General features: G+C 43.6%; 3 protein-coding genes across 5 annotated transcripts; 1 reads left to right on the plus strand and 2 right to left on the minus strand.

Moving 5' to 3' along the window:
* Positions 1 to 672: 672 nt before the first annotated feature.
* MRPL18 (mitochondrial ribosomal protein L18) lies at positions 673 to 4,030 on the minus strand. 2 transcript variants are annotated; one of them, XM_080615770.1, is made up of 4 exons: positions 3,332 to 4,022; positions 2,420 to 2,600; positions 1,142 to 1,376; positions 673 to 881 (listed from the first exon to the last, which is right to left on the minus strand). In XM_080615770.1, the coding sequence occupies exons 1-4, from the start codon at positions 3,393 to 3,395 to the stop codon at positions 810 to 812; spliced, it is 552 nt and encodes a 183-aa protein (XP_080471896.1). In that variant the 5' UTR covers positions 3,396 to 4,022; the 3' UTR covers positions 673 to 809. The 2 variants fall into 2 exon arrangements, with proteins under 2 accessions (XP_080471896.1, XP_080471895.1); XM_080615769.1 differs by having other exon boundaries at positions 673 to 1,376; positions 3,332 to 4,030.
* A 120-nt stretch (positions 4,031 to 4,150) lies between these two features.
* On the plus strand, positions 4,151 to 12,969 carry TCP1 (t-complex 1). 2 transcript variants are annotated; one of them, XM_080615767.1, is made up of 12 exons: positions 4,151 to 4,415; positions 5,871 to 5,956; positions 6,699 to 6,827; positions 7,401 to 7,498; positions 7,831 to 7,941; positions 8,604 to 8,785; positions 9,422 to 9,548; positions 9,877 to 10,052; positions 10,588 to 10,711; positions 11,616 to 11,808; positions 12,110 to 12,273; positions 12,679 to 12,969. In XM_080615767.1, the coding sequence occupies exons 1-12, from the start codon at positions 4,289 to 4,291 to the stop codon at positions 12,890 to 12,892; spliced, it is 1,731 nt and encodes a 576-aa protein (XP_080471893.1). In that variant the 5' UTR covers positions 4,151 to 4,288; the 3' UTR covers positions 12,893 to 12,969. The 2 variants fall into 2 exon arrangements, with proteins under 2 accessions (XP_080471893.1, XP_080471894.1); XM_080615768.1 differs by lacking the exon at positions 4,151 to 4,415 and adding an exon at positions 4,949 to 5,074.
* Positions 12,970 to 13,217: 248 nt separating this feature from the next.
* On the minus strand, positions 13,218 to 20,915 carry ACAT2 (acetyl-CoA acetyltransferase 2; the record flags this gene model as incomplete). The annotated part of the gene is made up of 9 exons (XM_080615521.1): positions 20,820 to 20,915; positions 20,602 to 20,736; positions 19,174 to 19,355; positions 18,212 to 18,329; positions 17,277 to 17,420; positions 16,932 to 17,054; positions 16,053 to 16,207; positions 13,935 to 14,045; positions 13,218 to 13,385 (listed from the first exon to the last, which is right to left on the minus strand). The coding sequence occupies exons 1-9, from the start codon at positions 20,866 to 20,868 to the stop codon at positions 13,218 to 13,220; spliced, it is 1,185 nt and encodes a 394-aa protein (XP_080471647.1). The 5' UTR covers positions 20,869 to 20,915.
* Between the last annotated feature and the right edge of the window lie 2,936 nt (positions 20,916 to 23,851).

The following is a 23,851-nucleotide window of genomic DNA, read 5'->3' on the forward strand; positions in this document are numbered from 1 at the left end:
TAGATCAGATATTAGGAACAATTTCTTTACCAAAAGAGTAGTCAGGCATTGGAACAAGCTGCCCAGGGAAGTAATGGCGTCTACAAACACTGGGCCACAGGCACAGAGCTGCACCGGCGTGACTGGCTGCTGAACCCCAGTGCTGCTCCTCCAATGGGGTCACACATGCTGTGGGGAGTACACGGCCTGGATGTAACCAGGAGCCTTGACCATCCCTCAGGGAGACAGGACAGTGGCATTGGTCTGCAGCCGAGCAGTGGGCACAGAAGGAGGGAATGGGGCTTCTTACTCCCCACAGCTGGCATTTCTGCAGCCTCCCTCCTGGACAAATGAGGTTTAAGTTGTTAGAATCCAAGGGTTGCAAGAAAGTTGCAAAGGTGAGTTAGGGGAATTTAATCTTTTCACCAAGTTTAGCACATCACTGTATTACACGTTTAAACAGTCACATAATGACTGCATTTTGCTAAATTAGACCAGCAGTGTACAGGGATAAAATATCTAAGCATTTGGAGAGTTCAGTTAGAACAAACACAATATTAAGTATTAAACAGAAAACGTACTTTAAAGTCACTGAACTATGAAGTAAAATCTGTTACTCTATCAGGCTCAACTATGGTAACAGTTTCTTCTAACCTTAAAGGTGTTGATAATTTTAAAATCAAGAATGACACATTTCTGTCTGTTTAAAAATATTTTATTACGAGATGCCACGTTCAAGTTTTTTCCAGCTCTGAACCTTCACTGTGCCGGCGCACACACCTAAAGAAGTGATCGTCATCCCTTGTGAAGCTTCCCCAGTGCTCTTCATTTTACTTATAGATCCTTCGTGGCTCACGCAGAATGACACCACCCTCCTGCATAGCTTTTTCAAATTCCTGAATCTTGTTTAAAAGAGGGAGATAAATAAATAGGAAGAAAAGTCATTGGCACCAAAGTATCAGTGGAGACATGTAGCATGCAGGAGCAGAGGTAACAGCCTCACTGAAGCATAACAACAGAACTGCAGCTTATCAAAGCTACCTTTTTGAGTGTCACAAGAAGGCACTGTCAAGCCACAAAATAAAAACTAATGGTGAAGAGGTGTAAAATTAATGCTTAAAAAGAAAAAAGAGCCAAATAAGTGTAAGGAGATGGTACTTGCCGAGTCACAACGATATTCCCAGGGGATAACAGCTTTAAAGTTCACGAAGTTGATTCCTGCTTCCAAACAGCGCTGTGCCATTACGCGGCCAAGGTTTTTGCATGCTGCTACTCCCTTGGGACTGTACAGGTGTTTCTTTATGGCCCACTCCCGGGTAGAGGCAGACAACACAACATCCCCGTTAGAGCGCTCAACAAAGGCTTCTACATAATGCTGTGTCCGCTCAAGCCGTAACCTGAGTGAGAGAAAGAACTAACGTGGAGTTACCATGTCTTCTCTAGATGTAATGACAGAAACCATTCAAATGCTTAAATGCATAAGTGACTCACTTCATTAAATAAAAATGAATATGCTATGACTATTAATAATGAATTGATAATACTGCTTTTGTTATCTAGGGTTTTGCTTATTAGGAAATAAAATAGGACTTGTATTACCAGTTCAAGAAGTGAAATTCCAAGAACAACTTCTCCCCAGTTACTCAGGTGCATGCCTACACTGCCCCACACCAGAAGTCCCTCCAAATCAAGCACTGTGCAGCTACACAGTGTGGTACAAGTATGTGTGAGCTGGACTGGGGAACTGCTTTAGCAGGAATGTAACATCAGGTGTGCTAAGCAGTCTCTTAAAGGCTGGTGCTTACACAGCAGGAAACAACTTGTCAAGATTGACACGTGGTCAAGCAGTACTTCATAAACCACAACACATAACCACAGGGTATTAGGAGCAACTATTTCTTACTGCGCTGAGACAATATCAGATTTTCAGGTATGAACAAACTGGATGTGATTCTCCCCTCAAGAACAAAATAATGATTTTTGAATCTCCAGCTAAAGATGAACTTATTTTCCAGGGGACAAGCAATCAGAATTTTCTACTAAAAGAAAACAAAAAGCACCTAAACAATCTATCATGGTGCCTCAAATAAAACAATGATGCATGGTCACCACAGAACTAGGAGAATTCCAAGTTAAACAGCATTGGCTTAAGCAAAATTACTGCTACCTTGACAACAGATGGGAAGATCTTGAACACGTACACTAACTTTCACGTGACACTAGCCTACTGTTCTCTGAACACAGTAGATATTTGTTAATTAAGAATAATCAAATGGGAAACTGATTCAGCAACCCAAAATGCACATTTTGTAGAATTTCTACCTGGTGAGTTTCTGGGATTTGGTTTTAGGTGGTTTTCTTTGCTGTTGTTTTGGGTGGGAGATTTTGTGTTTATTTTTCTTTTCGAGTCTTCATTTCTGCTGGTGGCTTTCTGACTCACCTATGCCAGAATTCACGCTTTGGCCACGTTGTCTTCCAGCCACGCTCTTTCCTAGCCAAGGCCAACTGCTCCAAGTTCCGAGGATTCCTGTTAGTGAAGCTTGGGGCAACAATCTCATTTTCGCTTGTGTCCACTTGGGTCTCAGGCTTGAGACTGGCTGTAGTTGATGCAAAACGAAGACCTTGTGGGGGAAAGCAGGAAATAAAATTCCAGACACTTAAAAAAAAAAAAAAAAATTAAAAGTAATGCAGACAACAGAGCAAATACAATACAGAATCATGCAGCTTGTAAAAGTTAGCAGGGCAAAATCTGCTTTAAAAAAACCCCAAACAACAAACAGATAGATTACCAGAGCTCAGTTTCTCCAATTTATGCAATGAACTGTAAGCTAAGAATAAAAAAGTATACTAAGCTTTAACACTGGTTCATAGCTTGCACATGAAATATAAATTCAGCTTGACTAGAAGATTCCTAGAATTAAGGCTTTACAAAATACTGAAAGTGAAATACACAACCAGTGGCAGCGCTACCAAATAACAAGGTAAAAATCATCGATCCTGTCGGGCTGATCATCACTAATTAACCTAATAAATACCAATTTAGTTAGGCTTCCAAGCTCACTCTGCCACTCAACTTTCCGGCCCAGAGAGTCAGCGAGAACCTCTCACCATAATAACGGGGACGGCCTCTCCTTGTCAAACTACTCGCCTGCCCGGGTCGGAGACGCACCAGCAGCGCCCCCGTCCCACAGCAGCCCGAACCGCCGTTCCAAGCAGGAGCACGGCACAGGCGGAGCAGTTCTACAAAGGCACTGGCCGCGAGATCGCCCCGAGAGCGGACCTCCGCCGGCAGCACAGAGGACGGGGAGCCGGGAAAGACCGGCACAGAGAGCTGCAGGGGGACCAAGCTTACCCGCTCCATGTATCCGGAACCTGCTGGCGGCCAGCAACAGGCGACTATGGCTGCTCAGCGCCATGAGGAGCCGGCGCCCACCACAGCTTCAGGCAGCAGTCACCTCCCCTTTACTCAGAGACACCTGGGCGCCACCATTTTGCTGAGGTGGGCCGCTTCCCCAGAAGCCAGCTTTAAGGACTTCCGTCGGTGGCTGATGATGTCACGCGAAAGCTCCGGGAACGGCGCAGCGTGACCTGTGACCAAGCACCCGTGGTGCAGGCTTTGTGGGGAGCTGCATGGTGCTGTCAGTCGCGTTACGGAACAAAGCATTAAACTCTTCCCTGACTCAAGAGATCGTGTTTAATTACCCTCTCCGCGGGAAAAAGGGCGCGAAGAGATACCGACCAGCCCGGCCCGGGGCCACGCCTCCTTAAAGGGGCCTAAAGAAGCGGCCACGGGAAAGCTACCAGAGCCGCCGCAAAAGCCGCTTGCCGCTGCTAAAAGCAAAGCTGCAGCTCAAAAGCTGCAGCCTACAAGTCTATCGTCTACCGGATCGGGCGCAAGGAGGACCGGGAGGCGGGCGATGCCGCCCATCCCCCTGCAGGATTAGCCTGAGCTCTTACAATGCGTAACAATGTGTAAAGGACAGCCCCCCACACCTTTAAGCGGCGGCGGCAGCAGCAGCGAACACTTTCCGCTGCCGCACCCCAGAGCAGAGCGGGAGCCACGGCTCATGCGCACTAAGTGCGCCTTGCCTTCTAGAAGCTCCTGGAAGCGCTCCTGCCCCTCCCTCGGCGCGGCGCTTTCGTTCCGCCGCGCGCACCAATCGCAGCTTGAGCCCGGGCCGCACCGCGCCCCGCGATTGGACACGCAGGGTCTGGCCCCTCCCCTCCCGTGCGTGATCGCGCCCTGACCCTCCGCGCTGTGTCGGGAAGGGGGTGTACCCATTAGCCCTTGCGGTGCTCTGTCTTTTTCATGGTTTGGGGCGCTGCTACTGCTCTCCCTGTGGCACGGCGGCTGGGCGGGAAGATGGCGGCGTTGGAGGGTCCCCTCGCTGTTTTCGGCGACAGGACCAGCGGTGACACCATCCGCACGCAGAACGGTAACGGCCGCCCCTCTGCCGGTGGGGGCTTGAGGAGCGGTGCGGGGAGGGGCAGGAAGAAGGTAACATGGCGCGGCCGTTACCGCCGCCATGTGCTTCCTCAACTCTGCACTTGTCCGGTAGGGTCCTCCTCCTTCCGCCAGCGTCTCAGTGCCGGCCACTGGAGGCCATAGGGATGGCCGCTCTGGAGCCTCCACGAGGAGACTGTGGGCTCCCGCCACCCCCGCCGCGCTTCAGCGGCGAATTGACCCCGCGGACCGTTTCCTTTCTTGGTAGAAGCACTCACTGGGAGTGGGGCACTGCTGACCAGAGGTCTTCTCGGTTTCATCCAGACCCTATAGGGCGTGAGCCGGCGAGGCCTGCAGACTGGCCGAGGAGCCTTAATGGGGAAAAGGCCTATGGGGAACCTTCCTGCTCCCCAACACGGGGATATAGCCTGCTTTTGAAAGCGGGAAGCACCCTCAAGATGAGCGTTTTCTGCTATAATTCTCAAAAACGTTCCACGTCTCTCAGGATTTTTATCCTAAGCCTTGAGGGAAGGCTGCAAGTTTCGAGACTGTTCTCAATTAGTGGATAAAAAGCAAAGGAAGAAGCTGAAGACCTGCTTCCTGACTATTGTGAGAGTCATGGCAGTTCTGACAATAATTTAGCCAGAACAGGTAGTATAAAAGCAACCTTAATCTAGGGCTAAGATTCTACCTTAAAATGGCATCTTTGATATAATGGTTCTTTGTTTCAGAAAGCTATTATTCCTCTAAAACAACATAAAAATTCTTTGTATTGTTTGAAGTCCAAGGTGCAGATCTGAGTTACAACTATTCCCATTATACTACCACTTTTTCAACTTCCAGATTAAGTGGCTATGCTTGTGGGATAAAGAAAAGCTTGCCACGGTCTGAAGGAAAAGGTTGATTGTATCTTTTTCCTATATGAAGTTGGCAGAACATCCTTTTAAACAAGCCACTATGTTAGAGGTTTCATAAGTTTTGTTTCAGTCACAGACCTGATTGGGACAAAAAGATGTGTTAGTGATTGGTACATGGCGATACTGTTGTTCTGTATCTGTCTGGAACTGAGGAGTAAATGAGAGTGAAGTTTCATGGCACGACTTGCTGCTGACAAAATAAATAGTCCTATCAACCTTTTTTAAGCTACCACCACTGCTCTTCTGATCCTGGGTAGTGCCTTCCATCTTACCAAGACAGCAGGAAATGCGTCTTCTGATCAGTCAGTTGTGCTAGGTTAGTTAGCTGACCCAGCCTGGGGGGAAGAGTGAGCTTTTGCACAGATTGTATTGTTTAGTAGCAGCCAGCTATTAGTTTAGGTTGGCTGAAACCTAATCCTAAATTAGGCCAGTATCAGGTTTCTAAATTTCAGGTTCTTGAGACATTTTCTTGTAAGCCTGAATTGCCCTAAAGTTGAAAGATAAAACTTCTTTTCTTTTTATTTGTTCAGTTACTGCAGCATCTGCTATTGCCAATATTGTGAAGAGTTCTCTTGGTCCAGTTGGCCTGGATAAGATGTTGGTGGATGATATTGGGGTAAGTCAGCTTTCCTTAAGAAGTGTTAGGAGGACTTGTATTCCTGTATAGAAGTGCGTCCACTTAGTGTACTTCCTAGGTTGGATGTGCACATGCCTGGGTTTTTCAGTAGTTCTGAGATGGTATAGGAGGAGAGCTGTGGTAAAACTGAGCATCTGGTAATGTATGCTACATCATTTTGGTTTCATATACTATTGCAGTTCATGTGATACAGTTGTCTCCTTTCAATGTGTAAATTCTTGTCACCACTTAAAAAGTATTGGTCAAGTTAACAGGGAATAAATATCACAGTTAAAGTCAGGCTTTGTGGTGGTGTTGACTTGCGTATCTTTGTTTCCACATGAGGAGAAATAATAAAAAATTCAAATAAATACTGCTTTAAAATAGTTCTAGTACTAATATTTTAAAATATTCCGAGCAAATGAGGCAAGTTTGCTGTTTTACAGGCAGCTGTAATGAAATATTGTATTAGAGGTGAGCAGCACTGCTGCTAATCTGGTGTGTTCAAAATGTTTGATGAGGTTTTGTAACATAAAGATGTGTGATAACAGTGGTAACATTTCTGTTGATACAGTGGGACTCCTGGTTAAAAAACAGCAGTAGACGTTTGGTATAAATAGTTCTAATATATGGAAGTTTGCAAAGAAAATAAACTCATTCATTTGTATGAATGTTATGAAACACAGTAGTCAAAATGTAATAGAAATACACTTCTTGTGCATATTTGATTTCTGAAAATTAGGATGTGACCATTACTAATGATGGTGCAACCATCCTGAAACTGCTGGAAGTGGAACATCCTGCTGCAAAAGTTCTTTGTGAGTTAGCAGACCTGCAAGATAAAGAAGTTGGCGATGGGACAACCTCAGTGGTACGTAGAAAGCTTTACAGGAAGATATACGGAAAGTCAGTATTTTATTACCAGAGTGTGGCTTTTGATTTCTCCATTATGAGTCTTGGTGCAATGTTGATCAACTATACAGAATGAAAAACCTTGAGGTTGACTAAGCTGTTTTTTTAACTAGATTACTGAACAAAGAGCTTCAATCTGTGGATTTTTTTTAGAGGTCCTAATTTTCATATGTAGTTGGTGTTCTGGAAGGGACTGCATAGTGCAGTTTCATTATCTATTTTTTCCTTTGTAAAGGTTGGGGATAGATTCTGGAACAAGGTTTTTAATTTTTAAAAACCATGTGAAATTAAAGTGCTAAGGACTAATAAAGATGCCGTGTGTTGAAAACTTGCGTGAGACTTCTGGCACCTTTGGGACAGGCAAAATGATGTGGCTTTTACCTGGTGTCAGAAACTATTTCCAATTCTAAGTACTTGCGTCCACTGAGTAGACATTGGATAACTATTTGTGATTCTACAATGTGCTTAATGCCAACAGGAAGTTATTGTGTGTGTGTGAAATATGTGTATTTAGTGTTTGTATTCCAAACAGGTAATTATTGCTGCAGAACTTCTGAAAAATGCAGATGAGCTGGTCAAACAGAAAATCCATCCTACCTCCATTATCGGTGGATACCGACTTGCTTGCAAGTAAGAAACAGTTGAAGTACATTGCTTTCTTTAAGGTGCAATAACAGCATGCTCTTTGTGTATCTGTATTTGTGATTCCATTAATAGAGACTTCTTGGTGCAAAGTGGATATGGTGTTTTGTTGAGGGGGAGTGCTGGGGGGGTTGTAGGTTCTTTTGTTTAAATTTCACATATCTGTAATCACATAAAAATGCCACGTTCCTATCTTAGAAGATGAATTGCTTTTATCCCTGTGTTCTTTGAGGTAACATTTAGAAGGGGTGAAAACATGGAAGATTTTTGTCTTTTTGTGGAGGTGGAGTTCTTTACTGGTATTTATATTTATTCTACAGGGAAGCAGTTCGCTACATCAATGAAAATCTTATTATTAACACAGATGAATTGGGCAGGGACTGCCTAATTAATGCTGCTAAAACATCAATGTCTTCTAAAATTATAGGAATGTATCCTTTTAACTTGATGAAGAGAGTGATTGATTGGAGAGCTTAAGTAGCTAGGCTGGTTGCCTTTGCAGCAGTTTTTATGACTGGGATACAGTATTCAAGTTGTTGTTCTTATAATGGGCAAGAAAAAGGTTTCACAGATACTATTTTCTGCCATGGGAAAAGATGTCCAGACTCTTCTGATTTGTGTAAACCTGTTTAGTGACATAACTGGCTTTAACAACATATTACTTCCTTATGACATTGCATGTTAATGAGACTAGTAAGGAATTTTGTGAATGGAAGCATGTCAACTACCTGGGAGGTGAAACTACAGGGAGGAAGGTTGCCTTTGACTCCCTAGTTGCAGAAAACACTGCATTTTTAGCTTCTCTGCTAACAGAGGAACGCAGACTGACCACAAGATAGGTAGCTTTGTTGAGGAACTAGGTGCATAAGACGTAGGCATTGCACTAGCCTGTCCTAATTTTCTTAACAGTGTTTGTGTTAAGAATTACTTGTTCCTTTAAGGCAGTGGTAAAGAGAGCTTGCACTCCCATGCCTTTTTGTAGTTCTTCTTTGGAAACAGTTTTTGATTCAGTTTGGGCACTGTCAGTGACTTTTTTTTTCCCTTAAGCATAATAGTGGTTTTTTCTTCAGTTATAACCTTAACAACATGTTAGTGATGGTGATTTCTTTGCCAATATGGTGGTGGATGCAGCACTGGCAGTTAAATACACCGACCAGAAGGGTCAGGCTCGGTACCCAATCAACTCGGTTAATGTTCTGAAGGCACATGGCCGCAGCCAAAAGGAGAGCATACTTGTGAACGGTTATGCTCTGAACTGCGTGGTGGGCTCACAGGGTAAGAACATGCCACGTTTCATAAAGCTTTTGTGTGAACTCAGTCCTCTTACTTGTCCTACATGCATCTTCTTACTGATTGCATTAGTTGCAAATCATTGGGTTTTCAATTCCAGAACAATTGGACAAGAACCCAAAAAAACCTTACTGCTTCACCAGTGGTTTCTAGGCTAGGGTCTGCCAACTAGTAGTAGTGATCCGCAGGGTGTTCGTAAGGTACTGTGGTTTTCCTAGCTTGGGTTTAGCATGGTAACACTGATATTCTGGAACATAAGTGCCTCCTTTATGGGGAGCCAATGGCTGTTCTGTAGGGAACTGTTACACTTAGCAGAGCTCTGTTGTGATCAAGTAACCTAAAGGATGTGAGACTGATGGGTCAGCTTTTCGTGGTCATTCCCATTTTGGGGATGGGTTTGGGAAAAAGGTAACAGGTCGCAGGAGAAATCTAAAGAAAAATAATTCTCTTTGAAAGTTTTTATTAGCATTTTTCTGTACTAGGGCAGAGCTGGTGGTGGAGAAGCAAACTGGGTAGAGATCTGAAATGTGAAAGTAATACCAGTGTTAATCTCCGCTGCTGACTTGACATTCTTAACTCGGTTTTACAAAATCTGTTTGCTTTCTTGTTTTCGCTCATCAGGTATGACCAAGAGAATAGTTAATGCAAAGATTGCATGCCTTGACTTCAGCCTGCAGAAAGCAAAGATGAAGCTTGGTGTTCAGATTGTTATCTCGGACCCTGAGAAGCTGGACCTGATAAGGCAGAGGTGTGTGTGGAAGCTTGAGTAACTGGGACAGTGGGGCTTCACAAGCTTTATTGGTCTCTCCAGATGAGGTGTCTCAGTGTAACTTTGGCTGAGTGCAAGAGGTAAAAATGTTATAAATGTTAAGATTTCCCCCAAATACGAAATACTAATGGTAAAAGTCTTCACTTCTGGGGGCAGAACTAGTATTAAGTCAGGTTTTTTGAGAGAGCCAAGTTTGTGCAGTGGTGCCTTCTTGCAAAGCTCTGCATTAAGATTTTGGGAAATGGGTTGACAGAATGTGGCTGTAGATTTTTAAATACACTTTAAAACTTTAACTTTATACTTGCAGAGAGTTAGATATTACCAAAGAAAGGATCCAGAAGATTTTGGCTACTGGTGCCAATGTGATTCTCACCACTGGAGGTATTGATGATATGTGTCTGAAATACTTTGTTGATGCTGGTGCTATGGCAGTACGAAGAGTTGTGAAGAAGGACCTTAAGCGGATTGCTAAGGCATCTGGAGGTATGTATATAGTAACTACAAAATACAGCTTCTTAACATGCAAGGAGAGGATGAGTAGAGCTGAGACACTCTTCTTAGTAACTTAAAGTAACTACGTAACAGCTTTACTGTTACTTCTGTCAAAGTAGATGAGTATCATAAGAGTTGACTGCTGAAGATTTACCCGGGGGTGGTTGGGGAGGAGGACAAAATGCTGCCTTGCTCTGGGAAGACTGTCCTCTTGTGGAAATTAGCCAGAATCTGTATTGATACAGAAGTCTTTATTGAGTACACATTCATAAGCCTCTGTTTGGACAGTTGTGTTAGGTACATTGTTCAGATTGTTCAAGAAAAAACTCTTTAAGTCATTCAATACATACTGGAAAAAAATCTGGTATAGATTTCTGTCTGTCAATTCTTGAATTTTCAGGAAAGCATTTTCATTATGAGAAAGCACAGGAGCTTGTACTTCTGTTTTCTTTCTGTATGCCTGTTCCGGGAAGTAGGCAAAGGATGTGCTGGCATGGAAGGCTAATTTAACTTTTCTTTGTTAAAGCGACCATATGTTCAACCCTTGCAAACCTTGAAGGTGAGGAGAGTTTTGAGGCATTAATGCTGGGACAGGCAGAAGAGGTGATTCAAGAAAGAATCTGTGATGATGAGCTGATCTTGATCAAGAAGTAAGAATCCTTTTTAAAGTACTCAGTTTTGTGTGCATCTTCAACTAAGTTTGAGGGAAAATCCCATTTATTTACTTCCATGCTATCTCAGCAGTATGAGTAATTACATGCATGGGAAAGTCCACTGCAGATAGGAGGTGAAAGTATCAGTATTTAATCTCTTCTGCTGCAGCTGGGCACCTGTTTCATCAACCATAATGTATGAGGAATCAGGTGGCTGGATAGACTTCACTTACAATTCTGTTCATAAACAAATTTTTCTAAGCTGTCTTCCATTTACAGAGGCAGTAAAGGGAAACAGTTACTATCTGAGTAATTCCATCTGAATAAGGTGGTGCTAGCTAGATCTGACCATTTGTAAATAAAGACAGTTTATTTGTGCTGGTTTCACTGAATCAGTCATCCACTTGGTAGTATGAAATGGACAGTTACTGTTGAAAGTTTTTTGTGTTTAATGGGTAAGAAAGCAACAATCACTGGCTGTCCACACATAGAACTTTCCCTTGAAGTTTTAGGATGCCAGTGCTATCTGTTTCCTGAGAACTGAAGTACCTGTTTAAGAGGAACATACCTCAGTATCTTTTTCCACTGCTTCAGTATCTCTTCTTAGTGTTCAGTCTTCTGCAGTCTCATTTGTGTGTGAATGAAATACCCTGACCATGACACTTGCGTGGCAGTTACGTGACTATTATACTGTAATGTTGGCAGTCATTTGCTCACTTAATGCCTATGCAAGAGGGAACTTTCTCAGTATCTGATTACATTTTGCCTCGATTTGATGGGAAAACTAAACATTGAAAGAATTTGGCTTAACTGAATTTGGCTTTGGAAGAAAACTTGTAGCAAGAAGAGTTTATTTACATTCAGTTCAACACAGCTGACTTCTCATTCCTTTTTTCCCTAGTACAAAGGCTCGTACTTCAGCGTCAATCATCTTACGAGGAGCTAATGACTTCATGTGCGATGAAATGGAACGGTCTATACATGATGCCCTCTGTGTTGTTAAAAGGGTATTGGAATCCAAGTCTGTTGTCCCAGGTGGTGGTGCTGTAGAGGCAGCGCTTTCAATATATCTTGAAAATTATGCAACCAGCATGGTAAGTCTTGCAGGAAGAAGTGTGTCTGTGTTACCCTAGGACAGTGTGAATTTTAAAGCATTTCTTTTTTGTCCTAGAAGTTGGTTCCACGGTCAGTAAAAACTGCATGATCTTAAGAGTAAAATGGTGCTTTAAAATGAATGATATTAATTATTCTTTCTATGAAAATTAGAATATATGGTTCTTTGCCTCAAAACCAGGGTTTGCATGTGAAAACTCCTACCTGCTATTGGCAGTTTTGATTGCAGCTGTATTGGTTCTTGTTGCAACAATGGGTTTAGAACCTTTTTCCTCTTCCTAGGGATCACGTGAGCAACTTGCAATAGCAGAATTTGCAAGGTCCCTCCTGATAATTCCAAACACACTGGCAGTGAACGCTGCTCAGGACGCCACAGATCTTGTTGCAAAGTTGAGAGCGTTCCACAACGAGGCTCAAGTGAACCCAGATCGCAAAAACCTGAAATGGCAAGTATCTGCCTGGCAGGAGGCTGTTAAATGTGGAGTGGTGGCTTGTCAGTTTACTGAAGTGTGAAGTTCTTTACTGTGAGGGTGGTGAGGCCCTGGAACAGGCTGCCCAAGGAAGTGGTAAATGCTTCATCCCTGGCAGTGTTCAAGGCCGTGTTGGACAGAGCCTCGGGCAGCCTGGTCTAGTGTGAGGTGTCCCTGCCCATGGCAGGGGGGTTGGAACTACATGATCTTCAGGTCCTTTCCAACTCAAACCATTCTGTGATTTATTTGCATGCGGAACAAAGGGTGTAGGCTATCGCTGAACTTTTCTGTCTCTGCCCTTAAGTCTTGTATATGTCACTGGGAACTAGTACTAGCTGAACTATATTTCTACCTTTTCTTAATCTATCCATCTATTTGCAGGATTGGTCTTGACTTGGTCAATGGAAAACCTCGCGATAACAAGCAAGCTGGTGTCTTTGAACCAACCATGGTCAAAACCAAGAGCCTAAAGTTTGCCACAGAAGCGGCAATTACTATTCTTCGAATTGATGACCTTATTAAACTGCACCCTGAACCTAAAGAAGAGAGAGGGTGCTACGAGGATGCAGTTCACTCTGGAGCGCTTGAAGAGTAACTTAGGTTTTATTTATGTTTGTCTAACTTACACTTCCCACTCTTGTAACTAAAATGTTAATAAAACAGGTGCTTGAATGCTGCTGCTATTTTCTTGTGAACAAACATTTTTCAAAGCAAGGTTGGTCCTCCCAGTGAGAATTCAAGCTCATGTGTAACAACTGAGGTGAGTGTCTACAGTAGCCACTAGTCTGTCAAGGCAGTTACAGAGTGGCAAGAAGTAAGGGAGTAAGCTTACTTGATTTTAAGCAACACAAACTAGCTCCATGATTAGAAGTTTATTAGGAAACTTTCAAAGCTAGTTCACATTAGCTGTTCACTCACACTCATCTCTCAACACACATAGCTATTCCCATTCCTCCTCCTATACAGACAGCAGCAACACCACGTTTTCCACCAGTTCGTTCCAGTGCATGTAGGAGAGTAACAAGGATGCGGCAACCAGAGGCACCGAGAGGGTGGCCAAGAGCAATGGCTCCACCTTGGATATTAACCTAAAACACAAGAGCCAACACAAAAGGTCAGGTTAAGAAATCATTTAACAAGCTTAGCTGAGTTTCAACATGAATGACTTCACTGGATACAGTCCTAGATGGTGACTAAACTTGAAATGTCAGCTACCACCAAACTGCTAGTATTTCTTCTGAAAGGGGTCCATCTTTATTCCTTGAAAATCAGGTGAAATTAAGGAGGGGAGAGTATTACCCACACATTTTGCCATAACCAGAAGGGTACAGTGGCAAATATGCCACAACTTCAATGTCTGAAGTTGTAATTACAAGTGTGCCCAAGCAGTTACCTAGATCTGCTTACAAATCCACTATGATGAAGTTAGGGTCTGTTTGCTTGGAAACCATGCCTGCTAGCAGAGCCAGCCTGCTGCTGAGCAGTGTGAGGAAACACTGGTGGTCCCATTTTTCTCATGGTGAAGTGACTGCAAGAGGACTGTTCTTGCTTGTTTGGAATATGATCCAGGTGCACTGAGTATAACAAATTTGAATTAGATAAGGCAAACTACTCATGCCCTCAAATGTATTCAATACCTTTTCTGGATTTACTTTCAGCTCTTTTGCTATTGCAACAGCCAATGATGCAAAGGCTTCATTAATTTCAAAGAGGTCAACTTGTTCCAGAGTCCAGCTGGCTTTGCCAATCTGAGAAAACAAAATAAGTAGAGGCCTTGTTATCTTTTAGGTCTTCCTCAGCACCACAGAAAGCTTTCTGTAAGACTTTAATGGGGTGAATTGAAGCCATCACTTCTAAAAAGATGAAGGAAACAGATTTGGTTTTTTTATAGCCAGAGTTGATGACAGAATTCTTGAAGGCAAAAGACAAAACTTTGGTGTCAGCAAAGTCAGTGCAATGTGCCATAACCTGCTGGGTGCTCTTAAAAAAGCTTGACTAATCTTACACACGCGGTGATGGTGGTGTAATTGGAGTCAAACTGTCTGTGCTGCCTTTAACAGACAAGCACTGTTTTCAAAAGCGGATTTTAGATTAAAAGTGGTTTTTTTTCAGGACATGAGTCTGGTCCCATTAGAGATTCTATGCTTAATGCAGATTTTTACATAGGAGACAGAGAAATGACCATTAGTGATGCTGTCAAGTGCAACTTGTCCAGTCTCTCCTGCCTTGAAGTTGAAAGTCTCCACTGGAAGACTTACAGGCTGTTTGGGAAGATGGTTTGGCTCATGTTGTCACTTGAGAAATCCTTGCAGTGCAATTGCCTGCTCGGGGGCAGGCGTAGGCATGTTTCACATCTCTACATTTTTACTTGCACTTTCTTTCTAACAACAATGCTTTATCAGCAGAATCAAGCAGAGCAATGCTGTTTCACAAACAGCTCACCAGACTGGTGCACCACCAATGCTGCAGTCGAGGAGGGCCTCTTGCTACTGGGTATTATTGCAGAGAGGGATTGGAAACTGTTCACTCTTTAAGATTTACTATATTGCTGCAACACTAAAGTGCATGGCCTAGACAGTCTCTCACTGTGAAGTGATACCATGAAATTCTGAAGAGAGAACCTGGTAGATGTGAAGTGTTTGATAACACACAATACAAAATCTACGTTAAAGAGTAGTGTGTCCTTTTTCAGAGTACCTATAAAATGATAGGTACTGTTAAATACACTTGTCTGTTCTACAATTTAAACTAAAAATGTTTATTGTGTATACATCTGTCACATTCTTGATTGAAAAGAACAGTTTGAGATCTGGTAAGAAAAGCTTCAGCATTACAGTTCTGATTTTCCCATCAAAAGCCATAGAGCTTGGGTGAGTCCAAGTTAGGCTTCTACACTGCTAGGACATTTCAGACATGAACAAAAGGCCTTTGTATAGTATAAATAAAACTAAGAGGAATTCTAAAGCAAGTCTATCCTTACCAGCTGCACAAGAGCTCTTTTCACACTCAATTTCATAGCTCAGTTTTAAGAAGTGATCAGCTGGGGTTGCCATGGGCTATGTCTATATTAGCCAACACTGTGGTACCACAAGGGCTGCTCACTCAAGGCATTTTATCCAAGAACCTCATCCTGTGGACAGAACAAAGGGCACATCAGCAGGTGCCATAATGGTCTGGGCACATTAAGATGTGGTTCTGGAGTGCACCTTCTTGTTCACTTTCATCTGATAGGAATCCAGTTTGCATGCTCCAACCCTTCTGAAACACAAAGGGTACCATCGCCTTTCCTCATGCAGATGCACCCAACTGGCCCTTCTTTCACAATAGTGTTGTATTATTGCAGTACGACCAGGTAGTGATCTGAAAATTAACCTGGCCAGGCTCAGCATCAGAACCATATTGTGTTAGGACAAAATCACCCCCAAATTAGGTTAGTACACACATCCATGAAATAAAATCTTTAGCCTCCTAGGTTTCTAGGTGGCTTTCCACAAACCTGACTAGTTTATCCTCTGAACTCCATTCATACACCTATACATTTGTGTTTTGTTTGCTTTTACAATGAGTAGGCACTAGGCTGGTAGCACTAGAAATCTTTATCTTGTATATTATCCACTATTTTAAGTCTTACTTTCACTTAGTTTATGTTTTCTACTAAGTTTTCCTTAGAATTTAGGAAAACAAAGGCATGGCCAGGAATTGAAAAACAATTACAAGCAAGAGCTTTTAAATAATAGATATAGATAATTACTTACAGCTTGTCTTATTGCTGAAATGGGCCCTACTCCCATTATGGATGGGTCTATGCCTGTCTGAGCCCAAGATACAATCCGAGCCAAAGGCATAAGACCTCTCCTAACAGCTTCTGATTTCTTCATTAGAATTACAGCCGCAGCTCCATCATTAATACCTGTGGAATGACAAACAACTTGTATGTATTTGTTGGGCTTTGTGGCTTGTGCCACCTTTTCTCGCTTCACAATCTAGACAAAACAAAAATCACAGATCTCTTATTGATTTAGGTCAGTACTGTTCAGATCAGCCAAATCTGACCTCTGACACAAAGGCTTAAAATGAGCACCATAAGTACACTGCTGTAAATGCAACACGTTTGTGATGCCATGTGGAAGGCAGCAGGGGGAAGAATTGAGGCACAATCTGAAGAGGGAGCACATCAGATTTATCTTGCAGACTTTGGAAGAGGCAGCAGAAGGACCAAGGAAGACATTTTAAAGCTGCCTGTGGCAGGAGTTATTCCCACAGGAGTAACATCTTCAAACACGAACATTAAGTTTTCCTTTGTCCAGACCTGCAGTATTAGCAACCACTGGACAGCTAGTTTGAAAAAGAGAGAAAGTAGTTTCTATTTGTTCCAGCCTATCAGGTATTGCTATAATTGTCCAAACACTCATATTGCTTCATAAAAAGCAAGCAAACAAAACCAACTCATCTGTAAAGAAACCCTCCACCACAGTTAATATCTGAGTTCTACTATGTTGTCAAACACGTTGCCATTTCCTGCAAAATACATTCAGCAGTAACCACATGGCAGACAAACCCCTCGCAGAGACCCTGCCTTGAGCCACAAGCAGCTACTGCCCTTTGCCATTTCAGTTTTAGCCAGATGGACCAACCTGAAGCATTGCCTGCTGTTACTGTCCCAGTTCCATCTGTCAGAAAACAGGGCTTTAACTTTGCCATTGTTTCCAAGTTGCTCCCATGTCGAGGGTGTTCATCTGTTTTAACCTCTATTGGACCTGCAAAGCAGAGCCACATTTAGGTATTCAACATCTCCTTTACTTCCCTTATTTAAAACAATAGCCCCTGAAAGTTGAAGAACAAAGCAGGAGGCTATATCCTTACAGAACAGCTTATGGAAAAGGCTTTATAAGTGAGAATCCATCCACTGATTATAGGAGACACAGTAGAAAACAGACTTTTTTCTTTAAAATCATCTCTCATTATCCCCTCACACCTACCTTTTTTGGAGGGTACAAGAACAGGAACGATTTCTTTAGTAAAATAGCCAGCTTTCTGTGCTGCCTCTGCCCTGTTTTGTGACTGTACCGCAAGTTGGTCTTGTTCCCCTCTGCTGACTTGCCACTGACTGGCCACATTTTCAGCTGAAATACGAACACAATGTAAATTGCCATCAGGAAATACTAAGATTTTAAGCTGTAAAATTGTAAGTACAGAGGTAACGGATGATTAATGATTGCTGTAGCCTGCTGAACAGCAGAGTCTGCTGAACATTTTCATTCAGATTTCCTCCTTTTGTTTGCTCATGATTCTCCACTGTGTTTTCTTTTGAGGGTGGGAATTTCTGTTCAGGATCACCTCCCAGAGAGGAGTTACACCAAATTACATACAAATGCAAACAAGCATTTCTAGTCTATTGCTTCTCTGGATTATTATGCTCAGATCTCTCTACAGCTACTTCAGAGGAGGGAACAGTTCTGAAGTGACTCTTTCACAAGCAGGGTCTGAAAAAGCAGTTGGTTCACTACCCCATCCAAAGGCACAATAACCTGCAGTTGCAGAACTGTGTGTATGCACAGTACACTTAATTCCTCCACAGTGTAAGCCTGTGTTGCTGAATGCTCGTTACATGCAGGAATTATCTTGTTTATTTTTCCTGAAATTAAGTCAGATTGCTCGGATGCAAAAGATGCAGAGAGAACAGCTCAGACAGGAAAAAACAAACCAAAACAAACCTAACAAACCAGCAGCTTTACAAAGCAGAAAATGCCTTCACCATCTTTCAATATTAGGGATTTCTTTCTTTTTCATGACTATAACTGAAGGACAGCTTGAAACACCTCACTTGAAACTTCAGATTTCTGAGACTTCCCATCAGTGAATTCTTCCCCCATTCCGAGTTAACTGTTTCATTTCCTGGGCTGTCACCACTTACCTGTTATACCCATATGATACTGATAAAAAGCATCTGTAAGGCCATCGAGGATTATAGTGTCCTGCAAGGAAGCCTCTCCCATTTTAATCCCAGCTCGCATGTGAATGACATGAGGAGCCTGCAAGAAGGTATTTCAACAGGAGTCAGATGGTTTCTATCTCCAGTGTATACTGAAGAGGCAGACCCCTGCCTTGGGGCTGCAGGTTGCTGCCCCAAATCCTGGCAGTCTCCCTGGTTCCCTGTTCTGTCTCTCCCCCAGTCTCCTTCTGGTGTGGTCTCTTTGCCCTCTTCATCTCCCCAGTAGGAGATGACCAAGCAGTGAGTGTTTCCTCTCCACAGATTTAATCTATCATCCCTGGGGCCATACAGCCATGGGTCCCTCATCTCTAGGTGGTTCCCAATTGCAGTCTGCAGCCAGTGAACGCAAACATCACTCTCGGCATCCAGCAGAAGAGGCCACTCCATTCTTAGGCATCAGATCGCTACCCCAACACCGTTTCTTAATACAGCCTTAGAATGGACACTTCAAAATAAAAGTGCTTTGCTTTCTTTCCAAGCTCAAATTGTTTGGTGAACAACAACGTTTCCAGTTATTCCTTCCTTGGGCTTCTCGTAACACAGAAAACCCTGTCTAGGCCAGGTGTCACAAGCAAACAAATATGTGTTTGCATGGCACCTTTTCAGTAGCTACAGTGTCGGGTCTTTGGTTTTAAGAAAAGAAAGCAAGCAAGCTACTGAAGTCAATTGTTGCATGTGTCAATTCACTCCTAAGTGCAGAAACCGAAGCTGCTCTTTCGATCTACCTCTAGAGCATTAGAATCATAGAATCATCTAGGTTGAAAAAGACCTTTAAGATGATCAAGTCCAAACTTTACCCCATTAGCTTTGAAATATAGGGTTTCAACGTGATGCTGTTTGTTGCTGGTAAGGCAGTGCAATGTGAGTTCAGTGGTTTGCCTCACCTTGCTCATGCTTTCCATGCCTCCTGCAACCACGATGCTGGAGTCTCCTGTCAGTATGGACTGAGCAGCCAGACACACAGCCTTCAAACCTGACCCACAGATCATCTGGCAGCTCCATGCAGGCACAGTGTAAGGGATGCCTGCAGCAACACTCGCCTGCCGGACGGGGTTCTGGCCAGCACCTGCAGGAACAGGCAGCACGTTTACTTTGTTCTTAAAACACAAACATCGGCCTTGCCACTTCTCACAACAGGTACCCTCATTCCACCAAAATATAGAGCTCGCTCCTATCTTCAGCTGGAAGACAAAGAAGTTCCAAGGGGTAACCTGTAAATAAGAGCTCGGTTACCTCTCTCCTGTATATAGTTGACCAATAAAATACCTGCAAGATCAGATATGGGACTTGTTACTGACAGCTTTAACATCTGCATCTCTGCCTTTGATGGCAGGTCAGATAAAACACCAACTTCAAATTAGCACTATCCTGTTGTACACGTGTAAGAGGAGAGCTCATTTAAATTGCTACTTGCTGAAGGGTTTCTTTTCAACATCATCTGTACACCACCAGCAGGCAACTTTCTCTAAAAGTCCCTACGGGAACCAAAAGCACAATAATGCAAGGACAGTCCTGAAAGCTTCCATTCTTTGTTGTAATTCTGATGGAGAAAACAGAAGCGCTATATTCAAAGAAAACACTCTTCATATACATCTCCCCAGGCCAGAGTAATGCCAGCTCTTTGTACACAAAGAAATGGATAAGGAGAGCACATCCTTCAGCGAGCTAAATATATACAGGAATCTGGATCAGCTTTAAGACAAAGATATTTCCATTATTTTCTTCCCTCATCTTTAAAACGCAAACCCGCCCTATGACTGCTGGTTAAACATTACCCTGGGAAATGCAAGGGATGGTTCAAAGCAAACAATTCCCCATCAGCCATGTTTTCAGTAAATCAAAATACTTGTCTCCGAGCAAGTGGCATCACAGATCTCACAGAAGGGTCTTACACACAAACACAAACTCAGGACCCGCTCTTAAAATCTCAAGAGTTATCATTACGTATGATGATAAGTTTCAGAGAGGAGATGACCAATGCCCAGCGCTGGAGAAGGGATGCTGTAACAAAGAAACGAAACTGATTTTCACACACAGACAGTTAGCTACTTTTGGGACTTAAAGAAACCCCAAATTATCCCCCCACCACGTCCTTTCCGGAAACCCAGCGATGGCTTTGGTCACCCAGAGCGCACGGAGAAGGGACCAAGGTGCCGCTCGCCTCCTTTGTTAAGGAACCACGCTCTTAAAGCAAGGAACGACGTTGCGAAACGCGACCCCTGGGCTGCTCCAGAGCGAAGGAGAGATGCGGCCGTGGCAGGGAAGAGCCGGGCCACCGCCACCGGGCCGCGGGAAGAGCGATGGCCCCTTACCTGCGGTGAGGACCTGCCCCAGGATCACCTCCGACACCTCGGCAGGGGCCAGCCCGGCCCGACGCAGCACCTCTCGGATCACCGCGGCACCCAGCTCGTGTGCCGGCAGCGCCGACAGGCCGCCGTTGAAGGAGCCTGGGCGGACACAAGACACAGCACCATCAGCAGCGGCCCGGGGAGCGGGGCACACACACCGCACACCCGGGCCCGCCTCTCACCCACGGCCGTCCTGGCTGCGGCGACGAACACTACGGGGTCCGCGCTCATGGCGACGAGTGTGGAGTAGAGCGACAGCGCGGATCCTGCGCGGCAGCCCCGGCCGGAGCTAGAGCCCAGTCGGCGTCGGGCCCGCCCCTCACCCGAGCCTCTGCCGGGGGCGGGAGCCCGCCCGGGTGATCCTTGGCCGCGCCCCTGGGCCGGGCCAGGCCGGGGGTGGCCGCGCTTTCTCTGCCGCTGACTCACGGGGCGGTGGGACAGCGCCCACAGTGCATCGAGACCTGCGGGTCTCGGTCACCGGACCCTGCCGGGCTGGGCAGGGCCGGGCCGGGCCAGCGCCTTTCGCCAGCGGCGGCAGTGCTCGGTTTATTGTCTTTGACAGCATAAAACGTGCAGGTCAAGTGCTCCGTTATCACACCGCGGCTTGAAGGGTGGGGGTTTTGTCCCGGTGGCCTTTCACAGGATCTTTGTGAGAGGAAAAAAAAACCCAGTCAAACCAGTAGACTAATAGTTTAAACCAAATGACACAAAATTGTCTATCACTTTTCCGCCCGGCAGAACACTGGCACCCAGAGATTGCCAACACCCAACGCATGCGTCTTTTTAACTTAAGAGAACCCTAACACATATATATATTTTCTGAACACACACACACACACACACACTCACACACTCACACACTCACACTCACTCTCACTCTTTCCTGTGCTGAGACCTGTGCTCTCTTGCTCACAGAACAGATACTCAGCCTATTGGATGTGCCAGCTAAAGCACTGCATTGAAGTTGTGGCTGAAGGCCAAGAAGGTGGTTAGAAAATGTGCTGTCACTCCTACCTTAGCTAGAGTATCAACAAAGTTGAGAGATACATGTTTTTACCCATATAATAAAATTTAGTAGGTTTTGGGGCAGGGGAGGGGAAGGTTAAAAAAGAACAAGTTAAGTCCTAGAAAAACACCTCATATGTGATGGCAAACACTGATAAATACGCACCAATACAACTGTGATCACAGTTTGCAGGTTGGTTAATCCGAACTTGGTGGTATTAAATCTGCATGCACAAAATGTATTTGAACCCTCTGTGCAGAAATACTGAACAACAGGAGCAATACAGCACCCGAGTTGGATTTCTCTGGCTCCTATCAGTCACTCTTCCTGCTTTACAATGTAAAAAGCTACAACATTACCAGACAGGAAAAAAAAACCAATTAACTTCAGCTATGGAAAGACTGTTAGACTAGATTTCACTGTTCAGCCATGCTGGTCAGAGTAACTCCAACACTCAAAATACATTTCGCTCTTTAGATATTTCAGTCAGACTGAAGTACAAGGTCAAAGAAAGGAACCATGTGCCATGAGATTTCTTCAGTTACTCTGGAGTTTCCAGCTTTTGGTAAGAGAAGAATCTGCTCAGATATCTTCAGGAAAGAAAACCTGTGCAAAATCCCCTGAGCAGCCAAATGCTTGAGTGGACCCAAGCATCTAGAGTAGACCTACTAATTTCCTAAGGATGCATTAATTGACCACAGGCACCTGCTACAGCTTTTCTTTAATGCACTCAGGGCAGCTGGTAACACTAACAAAACCCTTAGGTTAAATCTGGATGGGAAAAACCTTCTTGGAGTCTTTTCAAAAGACTCATCAGTAAATAATTAGTAGACCTACTGTACAAGCAAAACTCAGGAATACATGATTTTAAGCAACACAGACTTAAAAAAGTTTTTTTTTTAAAAGTTTTAAAGAAATACTGTACAGTTCCTGAGCAACCCTATACAGCTGAATACAGTCCCTGAACCTTTCCAAAATTCAGTAGAGAATGAGTAATATATATTATATATATATAGGTGCATGAGGGCAGCACCACGTAACCTGGTTCATTAACTGTACATACATCACTCTTCATGTAACGTTTGATTGATTACAACTTAAGGTCATCGATGCAAATACAGAATCAATGATGTCAGATGAGCTCAGATTAACCGAAAATGTCAGCAGGTGTGCAAAGTCCAAAAGGAACAGTACACCTGAAGTATGCCTTACAGACAGGATTCCCCTGTATTTAAAGCTTTACAAATATCACCATAATTACTGAAGAGAATATGAAAGGGGCTTCAGCCCCTTCCCTCCCTACACTTCACTTTTAATTCACTAATGAGCAGAAGGAGTTTGAATGTGAAGCAGTCCTGGGGCCTTCAGGGCAGCTCACCTCACTGAGCTGATCTGCTGTACCTTTGCTCTCAGCCCCAAACAGCACAACTATGTGCATTCATCACCACTGATGGGCCAGGCTGCAATGCTGCATGGCCCTGAAATGACAGAGAGGAATGAGTTGTATCTTGGTGTCTTTAGCAGGTTTGCAGTATCCTATCTAACTGTCCTTGGATGGTGTCCAAGATTGAGATCCAAGTGGATAAAAGGGACACGTAAAGGAACAAGATAACATAGCAATTGCACAAAGGCAAATAGTTATGAAACGTGTATGCTACAAATCAAAGTGAAGTTACTTTTTAAATATAGATAAAACCTTCTTAAATGTGGCTAGGCAGCTGTGCTTTTAAATTCAGTGTAGTTAATGAGCAGCATAATACCCACTAGCAAACTACTGCCCCATGCTGGTGAATTTTACCATTTCTTGGAAATCTAAGCTCTGGGAAATTAAGTCAGTCAGTAAAATTAGGACATCAATTCAGAGCAGAGAGCTTACTTGCTATCAGTAAAACAGTAAAGCTATGTTGCACAAAATTTATTTTTCTATAAACACAATGAAATGGACTTGTGCCTTACATGAAATACTCAAAGTGCAAAGATTTTGGCATTTTCATTTGGTAATGGTGGTTCAGTTTTGTTAGAAATAGGGTAAAATTTAGAGCATTTCAGTGTTCACTGATTTACTTTTCTGCTTAAAAATGTTTCCTAAATTGAAACTTTACAGAGATCAGTGTGGTTACCAAAATGTGAAACCTTTGCTTTTCACCATAAATCTGACAGATGGTTGGTGAATATTTTAAAAAAATAATTTTGTTGGAGATGTAAATT

Source organism: Psittacula echo (assembly GCF_963264785.1).
Source record: "Psittacula echo genome assembly, chromosome: 4".
NCBI classification, from domain to species: Eukaryota; Metazoa; Chordata; class Aves; order Psittaciformes; family Psittacidae; genus Psittacula; species Psittacula echo.